The 10,852-nt window shown below is 39.4% G+C and overlaps 2 protein-coding genes across 2 annotated transcripts; one reads left to right on the forward strand and one right to left on the reverse strand.

Moving 5' to 3' along the window:
• Positions 1 to 910: 910 nt before the first annotated feature.
• LOC135486461 (serine/threonine-protein kinase stk11-like) lies at positions 911 to 6,927 on the reverse strand. Its single transcript, XM_064769256.1, has 9 exons — positions 6,502 to 6,927; positions 6,289 to 6,372; positions 5,965 to 6,054; positions 5,565 to 5,697; positions 5,168 to 5,304; positions 4,790 to 4,917; positions 4,542 to 4,599; positions 4,128 to 4,315; positions 911 to 3,851 (listed from the first exon to the last, which is right to left on the reverse strand). The coding sequence occupies exons 1-9, from the start codon at positions 6,837 to 6,839 to the stop codon at positions 3,724 to 3,726; spliced, it is 1,284 nt and encodes a 427-aa protein (XP_064625326.1). The 5' UTR covers positions 6,840 to 6,927; the 3' UTR covers positions 911 to 3,723.
• A 160-nt stretch (positions 6,928 to 7,087) lies between these two features.
• LOC135486325 (uncharacterized) lies at positions 7,088 to 9,582 on the forward strand. The gene is made up of 4 exons (XM_064769028.1): positions 7,088 to 7,173; positions 7,296 to 7,475; positions 7,894 to 8,073; positions 8,244 to 9,582. The coding sequence occupies exons 2-4, from the start codon at positions 7,331 to 7,333 to the stop codon at positions 9,380 to 9,382; spliced, it is 1,464 nt and encodes a 487-aa protein (XP_064625098.1). The 5' UTR covers positions 7,088 to 7,173; positions 7,296 to 7,330; the 3' UTR covers positions 9,383 to 9,582.
• The last annotated feature ends 1,270 nt before the right edge of the window (positions 9,583 to 10,852 follow it).

The following is a 10,852-nucleotide window of genomic DNA, read 5'->3' on the forward strand; positions in this document are numbered from 1 at the left end:
GGTGCCCATTGAGATGAAGGCACAACAACTGTTTGTCAAACAAGTCTTGGTGAATACCATTATGGGTAGGGATGAAGGCCAATCTAGTACACATATACATGTACATTTACATTATATGAAACCACTATCTGGGTGACCAAGTCTTGGTGAGTGCCAGTATGGAGGATCCCTCGTGTCTTGGTCACTTACAACTAGTCTTGGCGAGTACCTGTACATGTATGGAGGATTCCTTGCATCCTGTCCTGTCCCATGTAGATTCATTCCATTAAATTGTATGGGATGGTCTCAACAGAACGCCAGGTAAGCTTTTAATATTTTGACAACTGGTCTGTTGGCCGTGACAATTGGAAGCATTTGAGGATGACCAGATTTCCCTCTTAGCATGTGGCACATGGACATTCTGTTGTTGACTTCAGCTGACCATCAGCTCCATTGAGAAGTTGCTTCATGATAGAGGTACTAAAATCCTGTCGGCACAATGGTTCAGTTGTAAGCATAGTATGAATGAATGAGAGCAAGCGACAGTGTGTACAGTTCCTTTAAATGTAGTTCTCAAATTAGACCTCCAGACCCGTTTCGCCTCATTTGTTTTTCATCGTATAGGCTCATCAGTGGGGTTACGATGTGAAAAGTCTGATGGTTTTTGTTCAAGTGACTGGTATGTGGTCATGAGCTACTGTGCTTGTTACGGTGACGTTACGTCGCCTGCTCCCACTCATTCATAATCAGTTGTAAGCATAGCCCAGGCGAAGAGTGATTAGAGATGATAACACCAGCACCCTGCCACATCACACCGCACCGAATGTACATGTAATGCATCATCTGTACTACAAATGAACACATTTACTACGTTGTATACATTACCTGTAGTAAGAATGAACAGAAATTGATAGAAAGCCAGAGGTTTTGTATAAGATGAGCCACCTAGTGCTCATTGTATTTATTCAATATGATGCTGCCAAAGCTCAATTCACAGCACAAACCTTACTGCACCTCAAGATAGATTTATATCAAAGAGAAATGACTAATTCGTTGTTTTTTTCACTGATAGTGACAAAGATGATAAAATATCCTTCCTCCTGTTATCTCGTTGAACGATGACAAGGCATGCAATTTGTTACCAAAGTTATCTGCATCTTTACACTTTCTAAGCTCATTTCTCAGATACATAACCCTAGCTTAAGACAAGCAAGTCAAGGAACTGATTTTCTAATCACAAAACTTGTACATGGGCACATCAAAAATTACCTCTAAAAAATGCAGTAAGCTTTCTAATACAACTACCTCCGTCAAAAAATTACATTCTCTCATCAATCAATTGAACACAGACTTTATGTTCCTCTCTGCATAGCAATGTATGCCTATGACATGCATGTCCACTGTGTATAGTTTACATGTACATGTATTAACTCCTACAGTGAGAAGAACAGCACTCTAAACACCTTTGCACACTGTTACAAGTCCAGTCAACACAGTCACTGCAGATGGTCATGTTTTCCATATTTCCTCCTATCGTACAGCAGCAAGGCAAGATCACAGCGAATACATGTCCACTGGTGTGAAGGAAACTTTTACCACGGTCTGATAGTTAAAAGAACTTCAGTTTATCACCATCCAACTTCGCAAAAGTGCACCGGAAAAAGAGGAGAGCGATTGATAAACTTATACATGTACATGTATGTGATATATTCAAATATCTGATAATTCTAACGAACTTGTTCTCAGGAATTCACCTCTGCTGCAGTCTCATCCGATGTAAACAAACATTACTGCATTACAAATAAATGTCATCAATTATTGTTCTACTATCTATAGCCGAAAAAGTATTTTTATACAGAACATACAGTGTAATAACATTCAATTATTTACAACAATTCTCCTCCACAAAGTCAAGGACTGCACCAAGTTCATGACTTGTCAAGAGAAACAATAACTTTTCAACTTACTTATAAGACACATCCATTTTATAATGCCCAACTGGGAAACCGAGTAGTGCGAGTGACTGTTGAGGTGGCACTAATGTACAGACCAGTGCAACCAGTGTTTCTTTTCGGAGGGTGCAGCACTACAGATACACATTAAAGAAACAACCTTGGTTTCCGTGATTTCCCCGTGACTGCAGGTAAGGAAGACCTGGCCTATAAGTAAGCAGTCATCATTTTGGTAAAGAATAGGCCTACTGTGTAAAGGAAATATAGGTCTCTGCCTGAATCACTCTAGGTCAGTTCTTATTTATCAATACAGGAAGTGTATAACTTAACTACTCATTTTCTAGACCAGTCAGTGTCACAAACTTAACTTTTTCCTGGAAACCCATTGGAAACCAAAGCTTGAGTGACTAACACACTCTGAAATCTAGGACAGCTTTTAAACAAAAACAGAACAGTTTCAACAATAAAATCATTATCAAATGCAACAACTTGGGTAATCATATTGGATAAATGACAGAAGAACACAGTTACAAGTACAAAATGGCAGACAGAATTTTATTGAAAGGTCTCTTAAGAATTAGAAAGGCAGTCTACTCTATGGTGTTAAACCATAATACACATGCCAGATGTTGGGTCTCTGTATGAAACACAAAAGTAAAAACCTGCACAATGTTTCCTTTTCACCTCCAAAACATGCAATCTATCTAATATACATGTATAGTTAGGTATAATACGACACTGGAGTAATCTGAAAATCTGATATACACGCATTGTGCATTATCGGAATGTAGCTATGCAAATACATTACAAGACAGAGGGGACATGGTAAATGAGAGAACAGGTTTTGTCATTAATATTTGCATCTGACAACTTCAATTACCTAACTTGCATGTATGTAATTTCAATCAACAAATTAATATTATCAGACCTCAATTTTAGTGCCGTCCTGAAAGATTGCTAGAACTGTAAACACTAAACACAAAATTCAACAAACAGCTTACACCAACTAAATGTGCAAGTTATCCAGATGAGGGTGATGATTACAAGTTCTTTGGCACAGATCTTACTAGGGTGTTTAGGTCACTGCATGATATGATGTAACTTCACTCAATAAAGCGAACCTAACAAAGCATAATCTGTCACCTGTAGCAGAAGAACTGAATTACCATGAAATGAAAAACAAACCAACCCCAATGACATCCGACTGGGAGAGGCGCTATTATCAATCAAAATTGTGCAAACATTTTCAATTATACATGGATCCCCATAAAGTTATACTGAAGATTATATGATACATAGTCCACTGGCTCAGAGCATCCCGGCTGCCCTATACAAGTACCAGTTTTACACACAATCAACAGTCACTAACAAGGGAAAAGGGTAACAATATGGTCAAACTGATCACCTGACACATATACATCTCTTAAGCCATAAAACGTCAAAGTTGATGGTAATACTTCATCCTCTGGTTATCTGTTTCAAACACACTCTCAAAAATGACTTGTTCTGTTCGATCAAATGATATCGAAAAGTGGACACTATTAAAGAGATAAAAGTGTGCTATGTCTCAGGAAAGATGACTAACACTGTGATATGGTCAAATAGATTTTTGTCTGGATTTGTTTTGCCCAGCTAGGATTAGTCCCCAAATTGATTTCAAACTAATCAAACCAAGAAATATTACCACCAATGCTCAACAGTTTAAGCTTGGCCTTCAGTGAATCTGACTGTCATATAGTGACACACTGTGAATCAGCACAACACTGAGTCTCAGTCTAGACCCTAACCCGGGTCAAGATTGTTTGCAGAGGTTCAAACTGAATTTCCTAACAGCTATACGACTCTTCTTCTCTTTTTTGACACTTCCTACTCGCTCTCGCTTAACTGTTTCATCCTCCATTGTGATCACATCGCCTTCACCTATAACAAGATATATTGAGATATACATGTATGGCATCATTACATGTACAATGATCTGGGACATCGGCCTGGACTAGACCCAGTACTGCAAACATATTGAAATACTGCAATAGCTGTACAAATGAAATCATCTCTGATCTGATTATTGCCAGGTGACACCACATGGCCTCGTCAGGGAAGAGGAAAACATTTGAAATGATATCTTTCTGGTCTGGTGGGAGATTTCATAGCCAGGTGGTACACTGGTCACTTTAAAAAAATGATATTCTGACTCACCTTCCTGCCGCTCCACATAATAATCCTCCTCTTCCCAATCTTCATCACTCGGGGTTGAACATCGATGCAAGTCTTCCACATACGGTATCACAGTCATTCCACAAACCTCACTCCCAGGGTGTTCCTCGGACGGACGGTAATTTAGCGGGACAAATTCCGATGTCGGCTCATGTTCCTTTCTAAACCAGCTGAAAAAAAACATTTTATTTTGATCATTATTATTGCAAACCCTCAAATTTTTATAGAGATCTTTGCAATTACAGATATATACATGTGTGTTTTTTTCTTTCCTGGGAAATCCTCCGAATATGCATTGCATTTTTCATTAATCAAGCAAGTGGCCAGTTTCCTTTCAGACAAACTATAAAGATAAGCCCCAAATGAGGCTTCATGTACGAAGATAAAGTGACTTACTCATGTTCTTTTATCTGCTGAATAGTCATCCGCTTCTTAGGGTTATATGCTAACATTCCTAGAAGAGAGAGTCATTCATGAAACAAGGTGAACTGTCAATCACATATCTTCATTTAAAATAATTGCTGAACATTCTCAACTCATTTCTAAATACTCTTCAAAGTTGTCACAACATTGCTTCAATATTGGTATTCCTTGGGTTTCACACGTTTGGAATGACCCCACTCAGAAAGCACAGCTGAACCTACCTCTGAGCAATGAAGCCAAAAGCTCTCCAACCTCTGGTGGTATTTCATAATCCCCTTTTCCTATGCTTTCAAACAGCTTGTAAATATTTTCACCTTGAAATGGATACTTTCCAGTGATAAAGTTATACCTGCAACAAACACACATCTCCATTTATTCTGAACCAAAATGAGACAATGACATAGTTTATTAGTGTGCGATTAGAGCAATAAGATAAAGCCATAACATTTTGTCAATCAAACTATACTGAACAGACCTTAGGTCGTGTTACCTGGCCTGGACAACTATCAACAGAGCAAGAATTGGCGGTCTTAACTCTTATTTGAGCTGCCAAAACTACAGCATGCAACTTAGCAAAAAGGTGAGGAAGTTTGACTTACAATGTGACACCAGCCGACCATACATCCACCTTGAAACCAGCAAAATATGAGTCACCATTAGCAATCTCTGGTGGCTGGAAGGCGGGGGACCCCTGGCTTGTCTTACAAGTGTCATCAACTTGAAACATGTCTAAAGCCTGGAAAAGAAGGAGTAACAGTTCGACATCTGAGCACAACAAGTTTGACACCCAGAACTACGGAAGCCATAACCTAGACTAAACTGTAGAAGTTTATAGAATCTATAACCATCACTCTCATGCTATCGCTCTAAAGTATGAAGCAGCCTCTTTATAATGGATTCTTTTTAAAAGCATTGCTGTTGATGTGTCAAATTCACCTCTTATATATAAGGTTTAACAAATCCTAATCCCTTCAGTTTGTATTCATAATGCCTTACCTCTGCAACACCTAGGTCTGAAATTTTCAATGTCTCATCAGTAGTAAGCAGCAGATTTCCTGGTTTGATATCTTTATGCACAATACCCTGACTGTGTAAGTATTCAAGACCAGCTATCAGCTGTAAGAAGTAACTGAAAATAAATAGAAAATCACATCAAAGATCATGAAGATTACACAATGCAACAGAATACAAACTTGGTAATTTGTATGTAATTTTATCTTCGGTGAAACAATTACCAGAAGACAGTTTTGAACTTCAGTGGATCTCACAGACACCAATAATTGAGGAATGAAGCCAGATTTGTCTGAGCTTAAGCGGTATTACTATAAACCTTTGGTGGATTTGTCTTATTCTTGTTTGTATTTTGACTGGAGTAATACAAGACCTGAAAACATACTCATGTGCTTGCCACAATGGAAACTTTTTTTCAGGTACACTGTCCAACATATCCTGAAGAACAGCCACACATATCTCCATCACCATGTACGTGAGTAAGGTTAAGGAAAACAAAAGAAAACAGAGGCAAAATCCATGTGATACACATCACTTTAAATACACTAGGTGAATAGAACTGAATGAGAAAAGGGACAGATCAAGCCCCCCAAAAATGTTACTATATAACATTGACTGAAGCCATATCAGAGATAATCAAAAAGACTGTCGCTTTGAGAATATTTAGACATTTCCACTTTGTGCGTTGTCGTTAACATTAAAAGGATATATCTTCTGCTTCTCCTCGTTGTATAGAACATCAACCAACTCTATCACATGTTTATGAGATAATCTCTTCAGCAGCCGGATTTCTCTGAAGAAAGAAGACGATAGCGAATGAATGAGAAACATCCAACAATATACAAAACATGAAAACTTTTACTCCGATGATGACTATACAACACTAATCAAAATTAGGTCAAGCAGCAAAGCTTAGGCCTACCTTTGAACATTCTGTTCTCCATTCGGGATTTTCCGCAGCTTCTTTTTTTTCAATATTTTGACAGCTAGCCTACGCAATGTCTCTGTATCTAGCACCTCTTTGACCTTAGCATAAGACCCTTCCCCAAGCACATCTCCTAAGAGATATTTTCCAATCAACTTTGCCCTCTTTTTCCTGGGTTGATAAATTATTTGATCAGATTCCACCCGGGTGAAAAACGGAATATCGGTCTCGTCATCACTGAGGAAAGCGATTTCATTGGAAGCGTCCACGATATGATGGTGGAAATCATTGTGGCCAAATCCAAGGCCATTATCCACATTATTTACATCCACCATTTCAACTAGAAGGTCCCCAATTCAACCCATTTCTGGTGTCATTATTCTGAAGAGTGCAGCAACATTCGCCATTTTGGTACAAATCGAATCCTCTTGTCGGAATTGCGGTTGTTTCGCTCCCGACCTTTTCGCCCCCAGTCGTTTCGCTCCCTTGGACTTTTTTTAGCGTGTTCGATTAGTTACTAGCGCCGCGCTTGTGCGAGTAAGCGCCAGTTCGTTCTTTTTGGTACTGGCGCCTCATCTCGCGCCAGGATATTGCGCGACCCTGACAGTGAGCGACCCTGCTAGCGGTTTACTTGGACATTCGGCTTTGTTGTGACTAGAACTGATATTTGTAGGTCTAATTTGATGGTTGACATAAGCACTGCAGTGAAAGTGGGTTCCTAGGTTTTGACTTGTGTTTTAAACTCTGTTATATCTCATTTTAAAATCATTCTGTTCTCCTTTCCACTCCAGCCATGCCCTACTACTAAAGTAGTCCTACTTCTAAAATGGGTATCACAACATCTCTGGCAAAGAATGGGCGTCGCTATGCGGCTGACAAGGTGTACACCCCAATGCCAATTGAACTCAGAAAACCTGTTGGCTGTCCTGTGGCTTCTTTCAAGGCAATGCCACCGCTGAAAGGAAAACACTGTGAGTTGATCATATCAATAAAAATTACCAGTAGGCCTTAGCCTATCTAGTATCTATTCTTAGGGACATCAATTTTTCCGCTGTCAGACTGAACTACATGTATAGCATGTAGCCTGGAAATTGCTGGGACACTGATAATCTATTTCTATAAATAAGAGATTTTCTAGTTAAAATGTAACGAGGTGTGTCCCCTGACTCTAAACACCCTGTGAGCATTCTCTATAGATATAGCCTTTGTCAATTTTCAATATCATAGAAATTGATTTGACAGGTTGTTTAATTATAATTAAATAGAGCAATGACAAAAAAACCCAAAGGGGATAACAAGGTCAACATGATGATGATGGTTGACAAAGATTATTTCTGAGCCATGGTTACAACAAATCTTGTTTTCGTCCATTTCCTTCTTTTTTTGCAGTCATTATGCCAACAGGTGAAACCATGACTTGGATAGTTGACTGTCAGTTTGTTCCATACAATGATTGTACAGTGGCGACTAGTGTAGCAGCATACTTACCCCGGCCAGGTCGGATGCCAACAGTTGCAAATAGATTTGTGAATGGTCTGCTCTGTATTTGGAGGCTTAGAAGAAGAATGAGTAGGTATTCTTACCCCTTCACACAATGATCGCGCATCCAGTGTTTATTTTAGGATCTTGATGATATTTAAACACATAGTATTAGAATGTCATGGCTTATAATCCTAATTGCTTAATATTATTGTACAACTAATTAGTACAGTACTCTACTTCATTCTTTTTCAATTCAGAATGCGAAATAATCAAGGGTTCTTCAACAAATGCTGCCGTGCCACGAGTCCATCCTCATCCCAATGGCGAGTACATATGTTACATTGGCCCTGGAAATATCATTCTGATGGACATTCAGACACTAGAAAAGGCTGTCAAGAACAAAGATTCTCAGTTTGCTTCTTACAAATACTTAGCTGTGTCTCCAAATGGCAGTTATGTGGCTTACATATCCCGATCGGGGGTGAATTATTCCCTTACAGTGATGATAAGGGATGGAATATACTTCATGCCAGTGTATGAGAACAGACTGGACCATTTATGTTTAAGCTTTGTGGGGACAAGACAGTATACTGAACATGTGGAATGTAAGTGGTCTCCAGATAGTGTCCATGTGGCTGTTGGTTCCACCATGGGGCACTTGTTAGTTGTGCGGCGAGAGGGTCTGGATTCCATCTGTAATGTGATTCCTGGCATGTTTGAACTGTATTCCACCAGTGAGCAGGGGCCAACAGTATTAGCAACTCCAATGGGTTTTGACTTCGATCCAAGATACAAGTACAGCATCCTTGTGTTTGTAGACAAGAATAACACACTTTATATGCTCAACATTGAGGAGAAGGAGGTCATACATCAGGTTGTAATTGATACAGTGGGTAGTGTCAATTGCATTCAGTATGACAATGATGGACGAGTTCTTGCAGTTGCTACCTCAGAAGCTGTCTTAGAACTACGTTGCCCTGATACGTTGGACATCATCTATACAATTGACATGTCCGCCACTGTCCCCGGTGGAGGAGTTGATCCCTCACCAGATATGCCAATAGGTGGTGCTGAAAGTCCAATGGAGCAACTCAATGGAAACTTCCCTGCAGTGACACGGCTGTCATTCAGTCAATTTGGTGACTTCATTGCAGTTTCTTCAAGCGATGGATACGCAAGGATCTGGCAACTGAAATCAGATATCAGTCTTCAAAATATTTGCCGGAAAACTATTCTTGGAACTGTCAAGGCTAACAACATTTGGCGACTTCCATTGCCTCCAAGAATTCTGATGTATCTCTTACAGTGGTCACGGGAAGTTCGCATGGCAAAGATGGACGAACTTGAGGGGCAGACAGAGAAAGTTCTCAGAGAAATCAAGGACATGGTGCTGTGATATTTCAATATTGGGCATTTAAAGCTGAAGTGAATATATTTTCAAAACTGTGTACTTTACAGCTGCCCATTGTAATGTAAAGTGTTGATGCCTGTGTTAATGTGCTCATCTAGTTAAGCTCCTGATGCTAATCGAGGAGTGGTTGTGAAATTCTTTTTGAATGTGACTAGAATCCTTCAAAGATTAAAGCACATAATTAATTGCTGTTTGTGGTTACTGCTATAATTAAAAAAATTCCCATATGAAACCTCCATTTACCTACAGTAATGCCAGTCAAAATGAACAAGTCTTGTTCTTGATTTTTCTCACAACACTGTAATTTCGACCGATATTTTCTGGTGGATGAGTTTCCTTGTTAGGATCAGCTTCTTCAGATCTGTCTGATATTATGCATCTTTAGTAATACGGGTTCTGATACTGAGTCAACTATTGTCAAATATTTTAGATAACTAAATCCATTATTGTTCATTACCATATGTACGAGAATAAATTTTGTCAACGTCTTGCTATGGTGTTTGGAAGTGATGCTGGTCAGTGATATACAAATATCTTTATTATATTTCAAGTTTTGGTCTAGTATATGGACTTTATAATCTGTGGTATAAAAGCACCCTTTGAGCACAATCGTTATTATTATTTCATGTATTATTGTTGTTACAATCATGAGTTATTCTGTCTTAACACCTTCAGCGCCGAATCACGTAGATCTACGTGGCCCAAATCCCCTCCCCTTTGAGCTGGTTATCGGAGTCTCATTGACTTCATGAAAGAACTACGCCATCGCCATCTTCAGGGCAAGGGAAGAACTGAAAAGACAAGAAAAGGTCCTTTCAGTTCTTACCTTGCCCTAAAGATGGCAATGGCGTACTGAACTACGCCATCGCCATCTTCAGGGCACGGTAGGAACTGAAAAGTTCCTACCTTGCCCTGAAGATGGCGATGGCGTAGTTCTTTCATGAAGGCGATGAGACTCCTGTAACGAGTTCAAAAAGGGGGGGATTTGGGCCACGTGGTGGTTCGGCGCTGATTACATGTAGCAGAGTTGGGCCAAATCTTCCTGTTCCATGTAGTTTACATCGCATTTTTTGTGTGTATACATTGTTGACTGATTGTTATTTTGTAAGAGTATTCGAATTAAAATGATGTGATATCCTACCTTAATAACTGTGGTTTGTTATGAAATTTTAAAAATACAAGGAAATCAACAAGAGTCTAGGACAATCCCCCAACCCAGACGATACCCCCAGACTGACGTCTGCGCATAAACCAAAGGAAGCGGGCCTCTCCCTGGACAATTTCTCGCCAGATGAGTGGATGTCTTGATATCAGTAAATTTACAAAACATTTTGATTCTGTAGACAACAAGATTGTTGTAACGTTGACTCAAAGTTGTGATATTCCTATATGATTGGGATTTGTGACTCCTCCAGCTGGATAACCAGCTTGATAACCATGCTGGATAAGAGGACT

The sequence above is a fragment of the Lineus longissimus genome, chromosome 4 (genome assembly GCF_910592395.1).
Source record: "Lineus longissimus chromosome 4, tnLinLong1.2, whole genome shotgun sequence".
In the NCBI taxonomy this organism is placed as follows: domain Eukaryota; kingdom Metazoa; phylum Nemertea; class Pilidiophora; order Heteronemertea; family Lineidae; genus Lineus; species Lineus longissimus.

What these genes read in the sequence shown, in the direction of transcription:
- LOC135486461 (XM_064769256.1), bottom strand. Translation starts at nt 6,839, where the DNA reads ATGGTGGATGTAAATAATGTGGATAATGGCCTTGGATTTGGCCACAAT. An exon ending in CCATTGTGGCAAGCACATGA is followed by an intron (nt 5,698 to 5,964) that starts GTATGTTTTCAG and finishes ATTTATTTTCAG; the next exon opens with TTACTTCTTACAGCTGATAG. An exon ending in TGGTCGGCTGGTGTCACATT is followed by an intron (nt 4,918 to 5,167) that starts GTAAGTCAAACT and finishes TGTTTGTTGCAG; the next exon opens with GTATAACTTTATCACTGGAA.
- LOC135486325 (XM_064769028.1), top strand. Translation starts at nt 7,331, where the DNA reads ATGGGTATCACAACATCTCTGGCAAAGAATGGGCGTCGCTATGCGGCT. An exon ending in ACCGCTGAAAGGAAAACACT is followed by an intron (nt 7,476 to 7,893) that starts GTGAGTTGATCA and finishes CTTTTTTTGCAG; the next exon opens with TCATTATGCCAACAGGTGAA. An exon ending in GAGGCTTAGAAGAAGAATGA is followed by an intron (nt 8,074 to 8,243) that starts GTAGGTATTCTT and finishes TTTTCAATTCAG; the next exon opens with AATGCGAAATAATCAAGGGT.